The sequence below is a fragment of the Eleutherodactylus coqui genome, chromosome 10, assembly GCF_035609145.1.
Source record: "Eleutherodactylus coqui strain aEleCoq1 chromosome 10, aEleCoq1.hap1, whole genome shotgun sequence".
Taxonomy (NCBI): Eukaryota; Metazoa; Chordata; class Amphibia; order Anura; family Eleutherodactylidae; genus Eleutherodactylus; species Eleutherodactylus coqui.
In genome coordinates this window covers 33,656,397-33,679,623 of record NC_089846.1, presented here as the reverse complement: position 1 = coordinate 33,679,623, position 23,227 = coordinate 33,656,397, and the positions used below count along the sequence as shown (strand labels likewise).

At 44.3% G+C, this 23,227-nt stretch overlaps 1 protein-coding gene across 1 annotated transcript in view; it reads right to left on the bottom strand.

Moving 5' to 3' along the window:
* Nucleotides 1-23,227, bottom strand: part of NR6A1 (nuclear receptor subfamily 6 group A member 1) — a 207,470-nt gene that overhangs the window by 13,184 nt on the left and 171,059 nt on the right. Inside the window, exons 5-7 of the mRNA XM_066579777.1 lie at nucleotides 22,029-22,186; nucleotides 21,704-21,934; nucleotides 14,439-14,693 (exon numbers count right to left, since the gene is read on the bottom strand). Of these exons, the coding sequence (XP_066435874.1) occupies nucleotides 14,439-14,693; nucleotides 21,704-21,934; nucleotides 22,029-22,186 (644 nt within the window). The remainder of the gene's footprint in view (nucleotides 1-14,438; nucleotides 14,694-21,703; nucleotides 21,935-22,028; nucleotides 22,187-23,227) is intronic.

The following is a 23,227-nucleotide window of genomic DNA, read 5'->3' as shown; positions in this document are numbered from 1 at the left end:
AGTATATCCTATGTACTTGCTGTACCTACTGTTTGAAAAGGCTGATGTTTGATATTCTGAGTAAGATCTTTTTGGGGAAGTTTTCCGGACATACGGTCTTTATTCTTTTATGTACTGTTTTATTATTAAAATCATAAATAAAGATTTGATAAAGAAAAAAAAAAACAGCTGTCTGTGTATGGTTATTCTGGCTTTGGCTCACAATTCCCAGTCATTGTTATAAGACTTGTTTAAAAGGTCTGACACTGACTTGCAGGAATGCTGCCTTCCAATAGGTGGCGCTGCAGAGGTATAGTTCCATCTTTTCATTTGCATAAAACCCCTTTAAGAATGGTCATTCTCCATAATTACACAGTGATAACTCCTATTTAAAGGCATAGCTATACAGATCTGTAATTCAAGACTCTAAGAAGTTAGATGACAACCCATGTGGTCACAGAGTAACAGATATTACCAAGGGATATATCGACTGCTGGGATTTGAGTTTTCAGAAAGAAATTTGCCTTTAAAGGAACACTCCAGTTAAAACTGATACACTGTTACACCGAGTGCAGGGCCTGAAGGGGTGCATAACTTCTATCTTTGATGTTCTTTACATTGCTCTGCCTTCTCAGACTCTGCTCTCTGCATAACACACTGTTCCTTTGATTAAGTATTTTAATAAGTAAATGGTTACAGGCTAAATACACAAAGATCCATGAAATATAGACTAGATCAGAGCCTAAAAGTCTGTCATCACCCCATCCCCTCCCCCAAACCTGTACTGACCAACACTCCATCCAAAATAAATGGGTAGCAAGTGCTCGTAAGTTTTTAATTCTGTAAGTTAAAAAGGGTTTTCCAGGGTGAATACTAATGATGACCTATCCTCAGGATAGGTCATCAATAATTAATTAGCTGGGGTCCATCACTTGGGGCCCCAACCAACCAGCTGAGCGGGGACATGCCGTCAGCGTCGCAAATATACAAAGGTTGGAGCGGAAGTTTTCGCGCCGACCTCTGTGTAGTGGTTGTTCCTGGTATTGGTGATGATATTGCTGGCTCACTGCAGTGAAAAGTAAAGAGCAGTGGGGAACCAGACACTGGCAAAACGGGAGTGCGAGTAATTGGGAATCAGGTCAGGCAATTGTAGTGTACAGAAGTTAAGGTGTGGAAGTTTCTGAATGATCTATGTAGTCTTGTGCTTATGTGTATTGTCAATGTGTTCCATGTGACTGAATATGATGCATGTTGCCTAGCTGCAGCACTGAATGGGTTACTGTCTGGGTTATGTCTAGAAAAGTATCTCTTTGTATGTCATGTGACCTTGTTTTATATGTGGTTGCATGGTGCATGAGTGGGTCTCGTCTTTCCTATCTGTCTTTCTGCCTGGTTGCTGGCTTTGGCCGCCAGTTTGCTTGGAGGTTGCAAGTTAGGAGCCGGCCTGCACACAGACACCTTCAGTCTGTGTGTAGTGGATCTGGAAGAGGCCAAGAGGATAGACAACGTGTGCTGTGGATCCCCTTCTTCCTTGAATGGAGAAATAGGAGAGTGAAGAGCAGCAAGAAGTGCGAGTTCCCACTGTGCAGCATGATGTGCAAGTCTACTACTCCGTGTGTACCGGTAGAGAGTTGGTGAGAGTTCATGAGAAAGCGTCCAGGACCAGAGATTCACAAATAACTTGGCCCGTGTAAGTCACTCTGTCCTCCCATGTTTCCTCCCTGTCACACCACGTGTTCTCCTGCACTACCTATTCTGCCAGTGGATGTCAAGTGTGGACTGTACTGGATTTTGTTTCAAGTAGTGTTTAAGTAAATGGCTTTACCGACCGTTCCTGATTCAGCCTTTAACCCTCAACCCTGCGTGTGGACTCTTTATTCCTGCATCAAGAGATCACCGTGAAGGAACGGTGGCGTCACACGTGACAAGGTGGACTAAAGTAAACCCTCAGTAGGCTAACCTAATTTAATAGCCTGCTCTCGGCCCCTTGGACGTGTCCCTGGTTACCCTTCGCGTGGGAGATGGTAGTGCCACCGTGACAAGGCCTACAACTAAACTCCGCTGTCTCCTAGGCTGGGGCTCACTCCTCGGACGCTGCACAAATATGGCTTCTTTTAAGTTGGAACACATTCTGAGTATTTGAGAAAATTTTTTTTTGTCTTTGGAAAACACCTTTAAAAAATAATTTGTATGGCCTAGGGAAAAAGGATGAAAACCTTTGGGCTACAGCAGGGATGAAGGGAAATGCAGGTCACGATCGACACCTTTGCATACACTCATTGTCAAAAAAATAAATAAAATCAACCTCCAAGAAAAAGTTGTTCGAATGTAATGAAACTTTTTATATGTGATTGTAACGTTGATATAAGTAAGAGATTACAATATCAGAGCAAAAGGATATTTTATTGCAGAAAACTGAACCTGGAAGGGAGGCTCTAGTACCCTGTTGTACCGCCTCTAGCTTGGATACAAGATGTGATACGGGTGGGCATGGAGGCTCTAGTACCCTGCTGGGCCGCCTCTAGCTTGAATACAAGATGTGATACGGGCAGGCATGGAGGCTCTAATACCCTGTTGAGCTTACTCTAGCTTGGATACAAGATGTGATAAGGGTGGGCATGGAAGCTCTAGTACCTTGTTGTACCGCCTCTAGCTTGGATACAAGATGTGATATAGGTGGGCATGGAGGCTCTCTAGTACCCTGTGGAGCTGCCTCTAGCTTAGATACAAGATGTGATATGGGCGAGCATGGAGGCTCTTATACCCTGTTGTACTGCCTCAAGCTTGGATACAAGATGTGATATGGGCGGGCATGGAGGCTCTAGTACCCAGTTGGGCCGCCCCTAGCTTGGAAAAAAAGATGTGATACGGGCGGCATGGAGGCTCTAGTACCTTGTTGTTCCGCCTCTAGCTTGGGTACAAGATGTGATACAGGTGGGCATGGAGGCGCTCTAGTACCCCGTGGAGCTGCCTCTAGCTTAGATGCAAGATGTGATATGGGCGGGCATGGAGGCTCTAGTACCTTGTTGTACCGCCTCTAGCTTGTATACAAGATGTGATACGGGTGGGTATGGATGCATACAGATTCTGCATGGTATCCAGCGGCATAGCGGTCCACATTTGCTGTAACTCAGCCTTCAAATTATATCAGAGCAAAAGGATAATTGTCCCTCATACCACTACTAGGGTTGACCAACTGTTGTATGTGATGGCCACCCTAAGAACATCACACCAGCAGTGAGGGCAATATGTCGCTCCACAGCAAAGACAGGATTGAGGAGCTTACACCTAGGTCTACAGACACAAACACAGCCATCATCAGTGCCCAAACTAAACCTGGATTTGTCACTAAAAACAACCTGGTTCTACTTTGTAGCAGTCCAGTTTTGTCATTCATGAAACCAATGCCAACAGGTGCTGTGAGACCGGATGTCCTTCAGCCAAGGAAATGGTTATAACAGACACAGGAGCCTGTAACAATGGTGTCACCTGTTTCTGTATGGTGAACAATTAAACAGTGGGAGCTGCTCGTGCTTATCTGACGATTTTCTCTACTCTTGGTCTATCGAATGTTTCCTGGGCCCAGTTGCCTTGTATGTGTGTCCTCACGCATTCACTTGTCCCAACACCTCCTAAAAGTCTAACGAGAATGGTCCAGATGGCGGCCAATTCGTTAATACGACCATCCAGCTTCTCACATGCCAATAACGCACCCCCTCTCAAACTTTGTTAACTGAGCAAAAATTCTGATTGCGTTGTAGAAGCGTCTAGTGGTCAACAAGATCTACACAACATAAAGGAGGTCAGTACACACAAGGAGCCTCTGAGAGCCTTTTTATAGGCCAAAGGGGAACCACTTTTAGGGCCTCAGGTGGCAAGACCGTTCATCTAATCACATCACAACTCTAATCAAACTGCCAAGTTTTTCAGCAAAATTACAACTTCTTCTGCGTGCTTCATTTTATTTTATGACCAAGTGTATGTTTCAATCTTTATTTACTTTGGGCAAGTATGGGTTAAAAGAACGAGTATATGTGCAGTAGAGCTTAAATTCTGCATCGGTAGTTTGCTAAAATTCAGTTCCCCACAGCTAATTTTCAAGACCACGGCAGTAGGGGGAGGTTACTGTATGTCAGTATGTTCACGTCTGTAAAGACTATAGGGAAGAATTTCTATACATCAGTCAATGCATTTATAGCGGCGGTAGACAAAAAATGTGCATGTACTATACATCTATTAGTAATTAATAAGGCAAGTCCTATTAATAAATAAATAATAGTTGTAATAAATGTATCCATCATTCCCACGCAAAAAAGTAAATAAAAACAGCCAGCCGATGATTTCCTGTGCAGGCAATGATTGTCGAAGATCACAATGAAGAGAATACTGGATATCTGGAATGGAGAAAAGTGCATGTGAAAGGGTTAAATAAGGTTCAGGAAGGGTCTTTAATTTATTTTGTCAGAAATGTTTTTTTAAGAAAGGAAATACTAGAACATGGGTCACAATCTGAGATTAGTGGGGGGTGGGGGGGAGCAGGACATATTTTACTAAAAGAGTAGTTAATGCTTGGAACAAACTTCCAGCAGATATGGTTGGAAAATCAAAAGTAAGTGAATTTTAAGACTAAAATTCACATCAAAAACTGCACCGTTGGTGTAGATTTTGATACAGAACTACAGTAGACTTCAGCTCTTCTATTCCGCTGCAGAAAGCCTGCATTGTTCCCGCTACATGTGAATGCACCCTTAGACATATTTACATTGTAATGGGCTGGCTTTGAGGTGGAGCCCACTCAATGTGTGTTGGGTACCGACTATGACACAAAGCTGAAAACACCTTTAAAAAATTAATTTTTATGGCCTAGAGAAAAAGAAGAAGGGAAAGGGGGAAAAGGATGAAAACCTTTGGGCTACAGCAGGGATGAAGGGAAATTCAGGACACGATCGACACCTTTGCATACGCTCATTGTCAAAAAAAATAAATCAAGCTCCAATGAAAAGTTATTGGAATGTAATGAAACTTTTTATATGTGATTGTAACGTTGATATAAGTAAGAGATTACAATATCAGAGCAAAAGGAGAATTTATTGCAGAAAACTGAACCTGGAAGGGAGGCTCTAGTACCTTGTTGGGCCGCCTCTAGCTTGAATACAAGATGTGATACGGGTTGGGCATGGAGGCTCTAGTACCCTGTTGAGCTCCCTCTAGCTTGGATACAAAGATGTAATAAGGGTGGGCATGGAAGCTCTAGTACCTTGTTGTACCGCCTTTAGCTTGGATACAAGATGTGATAGATGTGACACGGGCGGGCATGGAGACTCTAGTACCCTGTTGTACCACCTCAAGCTTGGATACAAGATGTGATATGGGCGGGCATGGAGCCTCTAGTACCCAGTTGGGCCACCTCTAGCTTGGAAAAAAGATGTGACACGGGCGGCATGGAGGCTCTAGTACCTTGTTGTACCGCCTCTAGCTTGTATACAAGATGTGATATGTGTGGGTATGTAGGCTCTAGTACCCTTGTGGTGCTGCCTCTAGCTTGGCTACAAGATGTGATATGTGTGGGTATGTAGGCTCCAGTAGTAGTAGTAGACACATGGCTGTAGTGGCCAGGATTGAAGAAAACTCACTAGATGCCATGTTCAATGTTGACTGCAGCATCTAAATGGTTAGACAGGAGGAGGCGCCATCTTTTCCACCCACAGTTGAATTCTAGGGCACCAAAAAGTTGTTTCGGCAGCTACAGGCCTAGCGAAGTTCTCCAGGCCTGCCATAGTAATATTTCTATTACAGGTATAGGATGACAATTGCAGGGACAATACACTGCAATACATAAGTATTGTGATATACTGTATCCCACTAGAGGACTTAACAAAAAAGTTATAATAATGTGTAAACATATATACTTTCCCATATATAAAATTAATATTGCCATAATTCTACTGACCCAAAGAACAAATGACGCTAACCGTGACATGGCAATTTTACAAGTCTGTGAACGCCTTAAAAATTTGGAAAGCAAAAAATAATGGCAGAATTGCTTTTTTTCCCATTCTACCACACTTAAATTTTTTTTTCTATTTTCCAATACATTATCTGGTAAATTAAATGGTACCATTAAAGATACAATGTTGCCCCCAAAAAGCAAGCTCTTCTATGGATATATTGCCAGAAAAATAAAAGTTTTAGCTTTTTGAAGGCAGAGATGGAGAAAACCCCAATGAAAAATGTCTGCAACGGGAAGGGGTTAAGCTTGCCTGAGACAATTCTATCTATTCCAAGATAAAAATGAAGAGAAAATAATCGAAGGGCGGACTAGATGGACTATGTGGTCTCTTTCTGAAGTCAATCTTCTATGCTCATGTTTGTTTCTAAATGTTGGACAATTCACAATCGAAACAGTCTGTTTATTTCAGCGCTATGAATCCACGCTGCCTCGGCCAACAAAATAATACTGGGGTGTTGAAATTCTTTTCAGAAGACTGAATGTTCACAACGAGAAACAGCAGGTGCAAAGATTGCAGAATTGCCAGGTGCCGGAATCCCACGCTGAGATGTCCTAATGAACTGCATCCTTAAGAGCACCAAGAATTCCTCTAATACCAGCACACGACTGCTCTTTTTTACTGTTGCATTATTTTATTTTTCACGTTTCTATAGACGATGTGTCATTGTGGCCCCGTTGGGACAATATGTTGTAAGAGGTCACGTTGGACGACACACATTGCTTCGGTTCAGAGTCTGTTAGATCAGCAGTAGGAGACTGGGGTAGAGATTTAAATGGTAGGTGAGTCAACTGATTACACCAAGAAAAACTATTTAACCCAATGATCATTTAAAAAGAACCACCCCCCTATGGTCAAAAGCGTTTCAACTGTGTAGACCTTGTGAATCAGTGCACAGAGGTGGAAGTCACCATTATGTGAGCCCTAAGAAATTGGCAGAGTAATATTACATGCCATGCGGAAATAAAAATGGCTCCATAAGTAAAGAGTCTAACTAGAGGGGGGGCAGGTGGGGCATTTGCCCCAGGCGCCATCAGGATAGAGGGTGTTGGGGGCACTGGCTTGGCCCATAAGTGTGTTTTCTTCAACTGAATGGTGCTGGCAACTCAAGAACACAGCTTATTGCTTCAGTAGCGTAGTACAAAGAAAGTAGCAGTCAGTTCAAGAAAACATCTCAATGCTGTACAGTGTTCTGCTGCTCGGCGATCCGTTTACGGCAACGTAATGGGAACAGGTCAATAGAGTCTGGACTAGAACAACCCGATACAGATTATGCCCATAACTTCTCCCGCAATGAGTCTTACCCTGCCCTGTCTGTCTGTGCTGTAGACCCTGCACTTGGTGCACCTTGCAGATGCTGTGGCGCCATGTCCCGCTACAGTCTTTCTGCACCTAGTGGACGATGGACTATTTGTCTGGCTGCATAAAGCTTTTTGCTTAACAGTAAGAAAGACTAAGCAACTTACTGAACCCCCCTCTCTCATGTGAATCATCACCTAGCATATAGTCCGTTTTACTTTTTTCACATGTTCAGCGTGGGTGCCGGCAAAGCTTTCAGCGCACACAGTGAGCGTGACCACAGCCCCCACAGGCATATGTAAAAGTAATCGTTTTTTGTGAATAAAGAGTTAATCTGCGTTGGTAAACCTTTTATTTCCCTTGTATAACTTTTCTATGCAGAAGGACATAATGTAAAAACAGTTAAAGGCATTTTGTCATTAGTCTCTGGGTCACCTCACCGCAAGCCGGCCAGATCCTCGTCTTCTGTTACGCAGCGGTTTTCTTCTTCCTGCAGGTCAGCGTAGGCTACGTCACTAGTGACATAGCGTTCACTGCCTAGCAGGGAGCACCTATTGCTATGCCGGGCTAATGCTGAGATCGGGCATGCGAGCTGTTTCACGGCGTTAGTATAGGAACACTTACGGCGAGACGTGTGCAATCTCGGCATTAGCCTGGTATAGCTTTTGACGCTCCCTGCCAGGCAGTGAACGTTACATCACTAGTGACGTAGCGTACATTGCCCTGCAGGAAGGAGAATGCCAGCAATGTACAGAACGTCTCCTGAAGAAGAAGAATCCGTCGGCTGGAGGTGAGGTGAGCTGGGGACTGCAGGAGCCAGGAGAAGATTGATGGGGAGAAGGTACGGCAAGTAGACTGCCTGGGGAGGAATAGGGAAGTATTGATTTTTTATACGTGTTTTTTTCTAGCATCTATAGAGAAGCCCAAGGTAAAAACTCCAGAAAACCCTACATATGTAGAAGTAGTTGCATTGTGAAAAAAATGCCATTAACCTAAAAAGCTAAAATCTTGCAACATATTTCACTACAGATGATAGATACTATAGATAAAAGTATCATCCGTTGTCCTAACAATGATCGCTCATGACCTTCTAAACAGGGGCAATAATCGCTCACTGAGTGGAGGCAGAACGAGCCAGAGATCTCTTCCGGCTGCCCACCTTCATTCACAGTTCAGTTATGAAGGACTACCTGTTTACACAAATCAACACTCACTTGGTTATGGGTGAACTGAAGATCAAGAGACTCCAATAATCCTATCAGGTCCCATAATTACACGGGGCGACAGTCACCAGTGATCGCTCTTTTGAGTGATTACTCGAGTGACTATCGGCCCATGTAAAAGTATTCTTGGTCGAAACTTCAGTGAACGGTCACATACATTTATTGGGTAAAAAAAAATAAAAATGGGAAAAATGTTTTTTGCCCCAAAACAGTGCTATGCCTATCCATGGGCTGTGCCCGATATTGCAGCTGTTAAAGGGAATAGGACCGAGCTTCACAGTCCATGGATAAGACTGGCACAGTTTTTGCACAAAATACCAGAACCCTTGTTTGTAATCCTGAACTTCCCCTTTAAATAAATCCCTATATTGTTACAACTCAGCAGACTGATATCCAACCATATAACAGTGGAAGGTATAACGGTTACAATTTTTCAGTTTCACAGAAATGACCGGAATCAACAAATCATGATTAGATAACAGAAGTTCGGAGGGGGAGTTGACAGCAATGTGAGCCTTTCCTAGAGTCAGGAGTTTTCACGGCTGTTGAGCAGTGTCACCAACAAATGGAGGTGTTGTGTTTGTATCCCGAGGTGGAGGAGTTCGAAAAAAAAGAGCCACAAATAACGAGGTGCAGATAAGTTTTGGGTGTACGAGCTTGTTAGTGGCTCTGCGGAGCTGGCCAGAGGCTGGTGCAGCTGTGCGTGAACCCACAACCAGCCCTAAATCACGCTGTAATCTGGCACCCTGGTAAGGGGCCGATTATGAAAAACACACGTTGTAAATCACTGTGCATATTACATAGCCCTAAAGGAAGATAAGACTAGATTTAGAGACAGGCCAATACATGTAATACAAAGACCCTGGCTCATTTCTGCTAATTAATGGCTCAGAGGTCGGGGGGATCATAGTTGTAGAATAATTTTACATTTACATTAATGTGATATCTGAACTTTGGTGTTGTGGAAGAGGTAACTCGGAGGGTAATGTGGCACGGCTGTTTAATACCATCATTTAACCGACTGTGAGCAAAAGCGAAGTATTCATATTGGGGGATGTAGATGTCACTCATATGCGGTTATTGCTCAAGTCGCGGTAAATTGGTTTAGTACAACTTATGATTGAACCCAAAATTGGCTAAAGACTATATTCGAAGAGCAGTTATAACTGGGTCATGCTGACCGGACTAATATATGCAAATAAGGAAGATGAAATAATATCTGCAGTGCCACCTATTGGAAGGCAGCATTCGTTCAAACAAGTCTTTACAACAATGATTGGGAATAGGAAACCAAGCCAGAAAACCATACACAGGCAGCTGTTTTGGTGTGCTTGCCCCTCATCAGTATGCAGTTTCTGGCTTGGTTAGTGAGAGGCCTGTGACGTAGGTCGGAAGGGGTGTTGTGCCTACTTAAGGAGAGCACCTTGAAGGTGTGTGGAGACACCTTGTAGGTGAGCGGGTCAGGGGTGGGCATCCTCTCTTACCAAGGAGAGACCCCTTCTGGGTGCTCACCCCTTCCAACTGGACCAATGTAATAAGTGGGGTATCCCAAGGGTCTGTACTGGGACCATTACTGTTTAGTAGGCTTATAAGTGATGCAGAGGATGGACCTCATAGCATTTTCTACGCATTTGCAGATGACACAAAGCTCTGTAGTGTTGGAGATACAATACAGAATGTTGTATCCCTACAGAGTGACCTGGATATACTGGCCAAATGGCCTGCAAAATGCTGAGCTTCAGTCTTGATAAGACCTCAGTTATACACTGTGGGGAAAACATCAGGTGCCATATACAGTATATCCTGTAAGGATGTCAATTGGGTAAAGTACTTTCAGATGGAGCGATTCGTTCAAACGAGCGAAAGGGACCGATTAACGCAAGCCAATGACGAATGAGAGCCGTTTACGTTTCCTTTGTCGTTTAGTCATAAAAACCATCGCTGGCTCGGTCACTTATCATTCGGTTTAAGCAGCGCTCAATCAGTTCTTGTTATTCACTTATACAGCCAATGTGAAAGATGGAACAAGGCTGAACGATTTTTCATTTGCACAATGTTGTATTTGTGGTCTAAATGGGCCGCACGAGCGAAAGAGCTAGCGATTAGGTCGTGCGCTAGTTCAACCTATACACAGCTCGTCTAAATGGAGAAGGATTTGGATGTCCTTGTGGATAATGAAATAAATGACAATATTAATGCCAGTCTGCGGCAGTCATTAACCCATTCCAATCCACTGTCTGACGTCTTAAGACATTATGATTTAAGGCTGTACAGCTTCGATGTTGGAAGACGTCCGTCGGGGCTCTCTTACTGTATATTGCCAGCCTCTCTGCTGTCGGAGCCTATCCAACGTATCACCTCATGCAGTACTAGCATTAGCCAGCATATAGCGCTGTTGTATAATGACAGAAAAAGAGTAAGCCCCTTAGGAAAACCAGGATAGAAATTGGACTAGAAAGGGTTAAAATATTGAGAGCATTACTTTACCCCATTAAAAGCAATAGTGCCGCAAAATCTGGAGCTTACGATCTAGATTTGCAAACAAGTCCATGAAGAAAAACAAAAATTATAAATAAAAAAAATAAATATAAAATAATATATATATATATATATATATATATATATATATATATATATATATATATATATATATATATATATATATATATATATATATATATATATATATATATATATATATAAAAAATAACCCATCAGCCCCTTAAGGACACGGCCTACTTTGGGCTTAAGGACGCAACGATTCTTGGCGGATTTTCATCTCCATTTTTCAAAAGCCATAACTTTTTTACTTTTCCGCCGATGTGGCCGTATAGGTGCTTGTTTTTTGCGTGGAGAACGGTAGTTTTTATTGGTGCCATTTTTGGGTACATGGACTATATTGTAAAACTTTTATTAATTTATGATAACAGGGAGAGAAAACGCATCAATTCTGCCATAGTTTTTTTTTTACAGCGCTAATCATGCAGCATAAATGACACAATCCATTTTTTTTGCGGGTCGGTACGGTTACAATGATACCAAAATTCTTACATTTTTTTAGGTTTTTCCAATTTTCTACAATAAAAACCCTTTTTTTGGGATTTTTTTTTCTAAATCTCTGCATTCAAAGTCCTGTACCTTTTTTATTTTTCTATGTACAGAGCTCTGCGAGGACTTGCTTTTTGCAAAATGAGCTGTAGTTTTTGGAGTACATATGGCTTTTTTGATCACTTTTATTGCGTTTTTTGGGAGGCAGACTCAGTTTTTTAGAGTGTTTTTTACGCTTTTTGCCGTGCAGAAAAAAAAGCATGTGCAGCTTATTGTACACGTCGTTATGGATGAGACGATAACAAATATGTGAGATTTTAACCTTTTATTATGTCATTATGAGAAAAAGCACCTAAAAAAGTTTTTTTTTTACATTTTTATTTTTTGTACATTTTTTTTTTACACCATTTGTGTCCCTCTGGGGAACTTTCACCATAGCACGGATGATCGCTGTGATGAGGCATTGCAGGACTTCTCTCCTGCAATGCCTTATCGCTTATTACAGCGATTACAGGCAATACAGGACGCCGGTATCTGGCGTCGTGTTGCCATGGCAACCACCCGGGCTCTCTGCGATTGTATCGCAAGAGCCTGACAATGTCACAGAGGGTGCTCAATAAGAACGGTAAGTTCCTGTGTTACTTTTAACAGTATGGCGCTCCTCTGCACTTTAATGTGGCTGTACGCAGATAGCTGGATGTGCAATTCTTTGGACACTGGATTGGGTGTAGAGGTCAGGTAGAACAGTGGCCAAGATCACGGGGACTTAACAGCTTTGGATCTTTATCTCTGGGGCCATTTCAAGTCCCTTGTGTATGAAAAACAAAAAAAGCAAAATAGTTAAGCAGAAAAGTCAAATCCGACAGTGCTGGGAAGAACTATAATCTGCAGTTCTTCAGCGGGTTCACGAACACTGGAATGGTGGACGCAGTCAACAAGTCATGGAAGGCTCTTTGTGAAGCTTTGCCCTCACTTAACTCTTAACAAATAAAGATAGGGCACAACTGACACTTCCCTTGTGTTTCTGTATAAATTCTAGGCAGGACTGTAACAAGGGGTCGCCCTCTACGTCTAGGGTTCTTTACTGTAAGAGCAGTGAGACTATGGAACTCTCTGCCTCTAACTCACTATCAGAGTACAAGAGGGGCCTGGATGTCTTGAGTGTAATATTACATGTTATAGTCACAAGTTACTTCAAAAGGATCTGTGATTCAGAGATTATTCTGATTGCCAGATTTGAGACTGACTTTTTTCCCCTTAAGGCTAATTTCACACGGGCAAGTGCAATATGGGGCCTTGAAACTCGGCCCAATATCGCCTTCACCAACGTGCTATTTCCTCGCTGATGCGAGGCGTTTGTGTCGAAAACACTTCGCATCACTTCCAGGAAGCAGTGATCCTCTCACACAGCTTTTAACCACAGATCACATAGTCTTTACCATTGTTTTTAATGGGAAACCTCACATCGCACTTGCATAACCTTGCCCGCCATGTGATGCTTTGCCGGCCCCATTGAAAACAATGGTCAATGTGATGGGAACGCCCAAAGATGGGCCACGATTTTTTCCCGTGGCATGATGTGGTATAAAAAAAATGCTCATGGGGTACAGCAGCTGTAGAGGTAGCAAATGCCCCTCTGCCACATAAGAATACACTAGTATTATAAATGGTACATAATAGGTCAGGGGTCAAGTTACAGATTCCGCATTGGAGCTTCAAGTTAGATCTATACCTAACCATGTAATAAGAGCAACTCATCGGAATAGGTTTTCATGCGGTGAACTACTTCCATTAACGACATCTATGCATTTATAAATGGGTGCGAATCGTAGCTCTTCTACAGCTCTAGCTACTGCTCAGTGAAGGTGAAGGAGAGCGGTTGGTTTACTAAGGTTGTTAGAGGCAGAAGCAGCCACTTACCTCTCCATCGCTCAAGAGGAGCCGTAGCCAGGCTTTCCTTCTCTGGGGAAAGTATTTAAAGCACTGCCCTAGGCACACATCTTAATACCCTGGGTCAACGGGAAGCGGCTAGTTGGCATCCCCCCTGGCACCCAGGGACATATGCTCAGCTGCATTTTTCCAACTACTTGATGCACTCTGTGCATTGCTCTCTGATTGGCCAGTACTGGTCACATGAACAGCTCTGGCCAATCAGAAAGAAAGTATAGAGCATTAGTAGTCTAACACAACCTATGAGGATTAGGTAGTCTGAAGATTGCATTGGCCATTTTGGATGGCTGAAAACAGGACCTGGAAACGGTAGATCAAAGGGATGGCGGAGAAGAACAACTGCAAGTAATATACCCTCTACCCCCTCCGATCCCGGCACAGAATTTTGTCTTGAAATCAGAGCGTCGCTTTAATCTGAGATCGGATAGAAAGAGAATTTTTCAAAAGTAAAGCTCATTTAATAGATAATGAAACAACTATACAAATTTTTAATACACTTGGTCATTGAATTCCACTTTGCTTACAGTGCTTTGCTGTCAGTGAATGGAAACATCTTTGACTATTTAAAACCTAAAAAAAAAAACTTGCCCTTAGCATTTCTGATTCACATAAGTCTATCGTTCATTACAACTGCAAGTTATGATACGACTAACGAGCAATTAACCCTCGTTAGTACACTAGCATTCACTGAGAGGGAGACTAAAAAAAAACTGAGGAATTGAAACAAAGAATATTAGAAAGTTGCTCAACTTTTTATTATATAAATAATGTTTATTTATGTAAAACTGCTTAAAATAACCAAATCCAATGGCAAAAGCTTTCTATCCAATACCCATTGATGATTGAGGTTTCCAGTCCACATACTGCGATTTTCCATAAAGTGGTTCTAATGTAGCAGCACAACTTTATAGAGTTTGTTATGGCCACTCACCTGTGCAGCTCATCCTCAGAGGGAGAGTATTTAGAGGTGACGTCTGCCAGATCCCCGAACACCTGCTTGTGGTAGGTAGTGAGTGAGGAAAGCAGTATCAACTCCTGCCACGTAGTACTCAGCAGGCACGTGTAATCTTTAATGGAAAGATCACAAAAGAACGGCAACTTCTTCACCCATGTGATCTGACGGAACAGAAGCTCATCTGCAAGCCGGCACAGCAAGGCAAAGAGCTCCGACTGAGTAACCTTGTACCTGTTTGTGAAGAAAGAAATAGACGGCCATGAGAAATGAGGAGAAAATTTAGGTTTTACAAGTCACAAAAACACCAGTATGAAGAATTATTGTGAAATCTCTCCAAGGGAGCACGCCCGCCCCCGGACCACAATATATTATGTGTACTGGTCTTCTTCTTTGAGAATAACCCTCCGCTCTAAGGAGATGACCCCAATGAAAATTCAGGTGGTTATCTCAAAAAGCTGTCAAGGGACATATGTCAATTTACTAAAGCAAAGAGTAGTGCTTCACGGGACCACAGCTGTACCAGACGTGGACCTCAGAAGAATCAACCAAGAGATGCTTAGATGTTTATTCGCTATACAGATACAACTTGTTTCCAATACTCATTTCTGACCACGGAGACGACCCCCACGGATTTCAAGAACTGTGTTCCCCTCTGCCTGTCATTGCAGAGTTCAGTCACCTACTGCAGTGATGTCAGAATGAATGGAGCACTGGCCAAGCATACACAGCAGCTGCTCCATTCAACTCAATGGAGCTGACGGAAATATCCAAGAGCTCGTCGCATGCCAGTCCCATTGAAAATGAAGGAAGTGACAGCTTGCGCAACTAGCGCTCCATTCAATCTCCTCACTGTGGGGGTTGAAGCAAGTCTACAGGGAGGACGACGACTGTGGATATGGGACTCCCATTTTCTGGCTCAGTGTGGATCTCAGCGGTGAGTCCCCACTGATTAGCAAGTTCTCCTCCATCTACAGGATAACTTGCGATTCTCGTACATCCGTTTTAATATTTCCCCAGCTATTTATGGCATTGTCTTGTCCTCACAACCAGAGCTGGATGAAGGTTTGTGGAAGTCCTAATGCAACGTGTGAGGGCATTGTGCCATTTGTGAAAAGTAGACTAGGGAGAGCAATAATAAAGCCTCAACATGAGCCTAAATAATACCACCACCCAGTGCTACATAAATAATGGTGCTACTCGGTGAACATTTAACAATGTTATACAGAATTAAAAGAGCTACGTTGCGCCCAAGGAAGAAAGCTATAACGTTCCTAAATGATACCATGGCAATGGACTAAGAGTGCTTTTACACGCAACAATGTATCGATCACACGAGCAAACGATGTCAGAGTTCACTTTATACAGGAAGGTACATCGTTCACTAGCTGAAACGTTCACATTCACTGTAGCAGTGAATGAGAACGACTGAATGATCGGTATTTAAACCGAACGATTAGTGAACAAGTCAACCAGGATTTTCATGCTTGTATGTAATTAATGATGACCGATAAGCAAACGATTTATCGTTCGTCGTTTGCTGGTTGGCTGTTTTTACATTGAACTATTATCATTCAAATTCTAACGATCCAGCGATTTGTTTTGTTCCGTCTAAACGCACCTTAACATCTGGGTCCTACTGGCTCGTTGAATACAATTGTTCCTGCCATTTGGTTATGAACAAGAGTTGCTGAGCCACAAGGCTATAACAAGGAGGTGGTGACATCAATGTGACTATAGTGCATAGCGCTGTCACGTGCCAACAAGTAGAGGGGTTCACGGAACGGACTGATAAGCTGCCACCACTTCTGTAGGCTTGGGATCTCCTCGGAGAAAAAAAAAATGAGGACAGGAAATGCCTGACAATGGCCCCTAGTGCTCTGATGGCAAGAACTACAGCTAAAAGAGGAAATTATTATGTTCTCTTATTCTACAGGGTCCTCCAATATAAGCTAATGACATCCAATCTGTAAGGAACCTGCTACTCAAGAGGATCTCAATAGCCTTCCCTTAGCTGTAGCTAAGTAGATCCAGTAAATGAGGGCATCAGATATTACATTTGTTAAAATCTCATGTCAAAAATGTGCAGTGCTGAGGAGTCGGAGTAAGTTTTAGGTGGAGTCAAAAAAAAATATATGGACTCCAACTGTAAAAAAGGAGAAACGTATAGTAATATATACTCTGTATTAACCCTTCACAATCCAATTTTGGATTCAGGGTTTCCTGAGGGGCTTTCTCTTTCTGCCATTATACAATGGTGCCATCTGCTGGCTAGAGCCAGTGCTGCGGTATGGGATTTGCTGGAGAGGCCCTCGACAACAGAGGGGCCAGTAATCTACAGTAAGAATACCCTGCCGGACGTCTTCCGACATCAGAGCTGTACAGCCTTCAGAATGTCTTTAGACGTCAGAGAGTGGATTGAAAAGGGTTAAGCCTGATGTTAGCATTTTACTACAGTATATTTGTTACCACTGGCTATTATACATGAGCCATTGAGGAAAGAGTTGGGAGTGTCGAAAAATAAATTCAACAGAGCGAGGTGGAGGGGGTCGAAAGTTTGGCTTTGCCACTCCACAGCCCTGCAACTTTGGATGACACCCCAAGGGATGATTTGAAACCATTTTCTGTACAGACTACCTTTAGCACTTCCGACTTTTGAGAGTCTGTATTTCTTTTTCTTCTTGTCTATATGAAATAAAACTAGTTTATATATATATTTTTTCTCATTGGCGATAAAATGACATTTTCTTCCAGGAACTAAGGCATCGGTTGTGAAATCTCTTTGAGTCAGTATGCGCTAATTACTGTTTTACTTCTCGTTTACTACAATATTTATAAATAAGTGTCTATAGTTTGAACATCTGCAATTAAATAGTGAAGAATTGGGAATAATGTGCACCATTCAATCAGGAATGACAACGTACAAGGCTGAAGGAGCAGAACACACAACGTCAAGGTGATTTGTGGCGACTAAAGGTTATTTGTTCTAAGGGGAAAAAAACAATAACGACATTCTTACGGAAAACTTCAGACAGAACTGGAAGCAGATAGAAGAGTTTTAAATATTAGATGAAAAACATTTCAATATGCAAGAAAAGGCCAAGGATACAAGTACGTATAGAGCAGGAGAGAGAAGTATACCACCTAGTCTTAGAGCAAAGATCCACATTGGAAACATCATTAAGGAATGTGTTAGGCAGATGCATTAACAGCGGTTTCCTCATCCAGTATTACTGGAAACGCCTCCTCGGCTCGTTGCAGTGTTTTGATCAGGGCTGCAGAGTAGGAGTCAGTAAAAAATGTACCAGGCCCAAACTAAAAGTATTAATTACCCAATATAGATTATGTTAACCCAGATGTTGCCGTTTGACTACAGTAAGGTCGTCTGCAGTTGAGCGGAAATTCCACGGCGGGATTTCCCGCGGAATTTCTGCCCTTGAAAGCTGCCATAGCAAACGCAATCCCATGCAGACGGTCGCAGTTTGTCCGCGCGGCAGCGAGCCCCGCACAGAAACGTCACTAACCGGCTGCCGGCTCCACTCTGCGCATGCGCCGGCTGCCTGGCAGCCGGCACATGAAAGAGCGGAAGCTGCGGGGTGCGGGTGAGTACGCGCTGCTCTCTGCAGGCGCTCGGGTCGGGTCCCGCTGCGAGAATTCTCGCAGCCGGATCCGACCCAGCCGTCTGCAGGCGGCCTAAATGTATTACTAATTATTATACATGAGCTATTTATGAAAGTCGAAATGTAGAAAAATAAAGAAATCAAAAGGTTTGGCTAACCAAATCCACAAGCCCAATTATTACAAACTTACAGGGCTGCAAGGAGTCTACAATTCCCAACAGACCCTGCAGACTTAGACTACATTCACACTAGTGTTTTTTCAACTGATCCAGCTTTAGGGTGACTGCCCACTACAGTTTTTTGGGGGCGGCAGGGGAGGAAGGCAAAGGGGGCGGCAGGGGAGGAAGGCAAAGGGGGCGGCAGGGGAGGAAGGCAAAGGGGACGGCAGGGGAGGAAGGCAAAGGGGGCGGCAGGGGAGGAAGGCAAAGGGGGCGGCAGGGGAGGAAGGCAAAGGGGGCGGCAGGGGAGGAAGGCAAAGGGGGCGGCAGGGGAGGAAGAGAAAGGGGGCGGCAGGGGAGGAAGAGAAAGGGGGCGGCAGGGGAGGAAGAGAAAGGGGGCGGCAGGGGAGGAAGAGAAAGGGGGCGGCAGGGGAGGAAGAGAAAGGGGGCGGCAGGGGAGGAAGAGAAAGGGGGCGGCAGGGGAGGAAGAGAAAGGGGGCGGCAGGGGAGGAAGAGAAAGGGGGCGGCAGGGGAGGAAGAGAAAGGGGGCGGCAGGGGAGGAAGAGAAAGGGGGCGGCAGGGGAGGAAGAGAAAGGGGGCGGCAGGGGAGGAAGAGAAAGGGGGCGGCAGGGGAGGAAGAGAAAGGGGGCGGCAGGGGAGGAAGAGAAAGGGGGCGGCAGGGGAGGAAGAGAAAGGGGGCGGCAGGGGAGGAAGAGAAAGGGGGCGGCAGGGGAGGAAGAGAAAGGGGGCGGCAGGGGAGGAAGAGAAAGGGGGCGGCAGGGGAGGAAGAGAAAGGGGGCGGCAGGAGAGGAAGAGAAAGGGGGCGGCAGGAGAGGAAGAGAAAGGGGGCGGCAGGGGAGGAAGAGAAAGGGGGCGGCAGGGGAGGGAGAGAAAGGGGGCGGCAGGGGAGGAAGAGAAAGGGGGCGGCAGGGGAGGAAGAGAAAGGGGGCGGCAGGGGAGGAAGAGAAAGGGGGCGGCAGGGGAGGAAGAGAAAGGGGGCGGCAGGGGAGGAAGAGAAAGGGGGCGGCAGGGGAGGAAGAGAAAGGGGGCGGCAGGGGAGGAAGAGAAAGAGGGCGGCAGGGGAGGAAGAGAAAGAGGGCGGCAGGGGAGGAAGAGAAAGAGGGCGGCAGGGGAGGAAGAGAAAGAGGGCGGCAGGGGAGGAAGAGAAAGAGGGCGGCAGGGGAGGAAGAGAAAGAGGGCGGCAGGGGAGGAAGAGAAAGAGGGCGGCAGGGGAGGAAGAGAAAGAGGGCGGCAGGGGAGGAAGAGAAAGAGGGCGGCAGGGGAGGAAGAGAAAGAGGGCGGCAGGGGAGGAAGAGAAAGAGGGCGGCAAGGGAGGAAGAGAAAGAGGGCGGCAAGGGAGGAAGAGAAAGAGGGCGGCAAGGGAGGAAGAGAAAGAGGGCGGCAGGGGAGGAAGAGAAAGAGGGCGGCAGGGGAGGAAGAGAAAAAAAGCAGTGCTTTTCAACACTGCATTTTCTGCGGTTTCAGCAGCGTTGTTTTGGCTGCGTTTTTAGCACAGCTGAAAATGCAGTCAAGGATGCTGAAAAGAAAAAAAAAATCTATTTTTCCCTAGCTGGCACTGTCCCGGTCCCTGCCACGGTTCTCCGGAGCTCCCCCCACTTGTCATCACCGACAGAGGATCTTTTGCTGGTGACAGGGTTTGAAGATTGCACCTCCAGCAACAGATTGCTCTGATTGGCTGAGCCCGCTGAGTGTCAGCAGGCTCAGCCAATCACAGCCCATGCTGGATGCGCCAATCACAGCCATTGTTGATTGGTGCATCAAGCGCAGGCTCTGATTGGCGGAGCTGGCGCTTCTGAGCAAATGAAAGCAATCTCTCGCTGCCCAGAGCTCCGGAGAACAGCGGCGGGGTCCCCGACGGCGTCAGCTGGGTGAATATCCCTTTTTTTTTCTTTTATAGGTATTGCAGCTAGCGCTTGAGTTTAGCACTGCCTATTCATTTCAATGGGCGATGCAGGGCTGAAAACGGCCAAAGATAGAACATGCATCGCTGTCAAAGCGCAGCGTCGACGCTTGTCTGAACAGCCCCATTGAGATGAATGGGAGCGATGTACAGCGTTTAGTGCAGCACTGAAAAGGCAACGCTAAACACTGTATAAAACGTCTGTCTGAGGGAGGCCTTAGTGTTTATTTTTCTTGCTCTTCTTTTTCTCTAGCAATGCATTTCTGTGGACTTAAAAACGGAAACTTTTTCTTTCAGCTTTGCTGTTGCCACGGTGGATCAGAAAAACACTAGTATGAAAAGGCTCTTAATAGCACCATTTATGGTGTCCTGCAGACTGTCAGTGAACCCCAAAATACAAGCTGGGAATAACCAGTGCAGACAGGACAGCTACAACTAAATAAAAGTGCCCATAAACTGTCAACTACTTTCAACAATTGTTCATCAGACAACAGTGTCCACTGGCTCCTCCATACACACAAGCGGTCAGGGCAGGCGAGCATTCGTATGTTTAAGGGGTTAAGCTTCATCCAGACATTTCTGGAGGTGACTTATCTCTTGAGGTACAGAAGGATGGACCTTCAACGTTCCTGATCCTTCTTTACCATCTCCAAGGGAAAGTTGAGCCACGCACCTACACATTAGAAGGTCGTCTAGCTCTAGTGTTCTCAGCGGGTTCGGACCACTAAACACTAATGTGTATGAGAGCCTGTAAGGATCAATTTCTCCCACCAGCAAGATATTTTCAGATCAGGTTGCATTTTTAGGATCATATTATTAAAGGGGATTAGCTAACCATGAGGGTTCGATTGGTGGCTGCTGCCCCTATAAGATAACTGGCCTCTGTACTCAGCCATCTCTGGCAGTCCCATAGAGATGAATGAAGTGGCAGCACACACGTGTGACGGCATATCCATTGATACAGGGAGACTCATGGTCGGTAAGGCACCCAGCAGTTGGACCCTTACTGGTCAGACATTTATTACCTATTCAGTGGATGGGTGATTAATTGTATTGGTGGGACAACCTTTTTAAGGACCTGCTCAACTCCTCAAAATATTTTTAAATTTTAGGAAAAATTACAGAGGAACAAGTACTTCGCATGTATGTAAGAAAAGATGCCTCTGGCATGGCATGGTTATTTTAACCCTTTGCAATCCAATTTTGGATTGAGAGTTTCCTAGGGGGCTTTCTCTTTCTACAATCATACAATGCCGCCATCTGCTGGCTAGAGCCAGTACTGCGGTATGGGACATGCTGCAGAAGCCCCTGACAACAAAACGGCCAGTAATCTACAGTAAGAATACCCTGTCAGACGTCTTCCGACATCGAAGCTGTACAGCCTTCAAATCAGAATGTCTTTAGACAGTGGATTGGAATGGGTTAAGGAACCAAGTGTTTACAAAAAAAGACAAGTCAGGAGAGTTGACAGGTTGGAGGAAGTTGTGGTACTAGTGCCATTGTTAGTGAAGCCCACCCAAGGTTGTCTATGGATTGCACACTTACCCATCTTCAATCAACATTGGGGTGCTCAGTGGCTCCATATCTTCAGCAGCTAGTAGTTGGTTAATGAGAGTGTGCGACTGGGGGTCTAGACTTCGGGCCTGAGCTGGGATCAAAGCCGAATGAGCAGCAGAATAGCTAAAAAGATGAGGTAGATACTGATAGTGCGTTGGTCCGGGCGTCCCCAAATACTGATCCCGTAGAGAAGCAAATCCATTTAGTTCCATTGATCTACTGCATAAGAACACAAACAACATCAGCATCAAATGAAACAAAGCACATCTACGATCATTACTGCAATCACCGACACCTATGAAGTCCATGTTACCTCGAAGAAGGTGTGGATACAGGGGAAGGCTGGTTGCTCTCTGATACTCCATTGCCTGGTGAGCTGTGGTCACTGTCGCCATTGTTACTCCAAGAAGTGTTGGCTTCCTCCTCAAACTCCTGACCGGACATTATTCTTTCAATCTCTTCATCTGAAATCTGAAAGAAGAGTTTATAGAATTTACATCGCCGGGAGAACAGAGTTTCTGTGAACCCATGCGGCGCCCACGCCAATACAATTACAATGGTGAACCATTTTGTAGAACTGCGATAAATTCCATAAATAGCTTTAGAATCGGATCAGCGGCAAACAATGACTATTTTCATCAGTCAATACTGTTATGAGTATGTAATATACAATACCAACAATGTATCAATATGAGTATGTAACCAACGAACGTATGGCCTCTGCCAATGTATAATTGGTGGGAGCAGACTCCTATGACCCCCAACCATCAGCATAGTGAAGAGGTAGAGGCAATGGCTTAGGGAAATTTGGCCCATTTAATGTTTACTCAGACACGGGCCCAATAAAACTAATGAGATCTTGGGGTGTTGTTCGGTTGCCATGGCAGCCAGGGGCCTTCTGAAAGCCCCCAGGGCTGCCATTGCAGATTGCCTATCAAGCCATACCTATGGCGTGACTTGTCAGATCTGAAGTATGATGTAATACCATAGTATTACATTATACTGCAGAGTGATCAAACCATCGCAAGTTCTTGTCCCCTATGGGGAGTAAACATATAAAATAATATAAAAATCAGTTAAAAAAGTTCTATTAACTATTAAAAAAATAAAAGGTAATAAAAGTTTAAAGAAAAATCCCTTTTCCCATATTTATGATAAAGTTTAAATAAAAAACAAACAAAAAAACATATTTAGTAGCGCCTCATCCATAAAAGTCTGATCTATGAAGTAATACATTAATTACCCTGCACAGAAATGCGTTTTATTTTGGTCGCTCTGTCTCCAAGAAAAAATGTAATAAAAGTGATCAAAAAGTCATATGTACGCCAAAATAGTACCAATAGAAACTTCAGGACGACTTGCAAAAAATGAGGCCTTGCACAACTAGGTTGACGAAAAAATAAAAAACTCCGGCTGTCAGAAGATGGAGGTAAAAAGTATCTTAACCCCTTAGTGACGGAGTTTTTTTGCTTTTTTCCATTTTTGTTTTTTCCTACTCCCTTTTAAAAAATC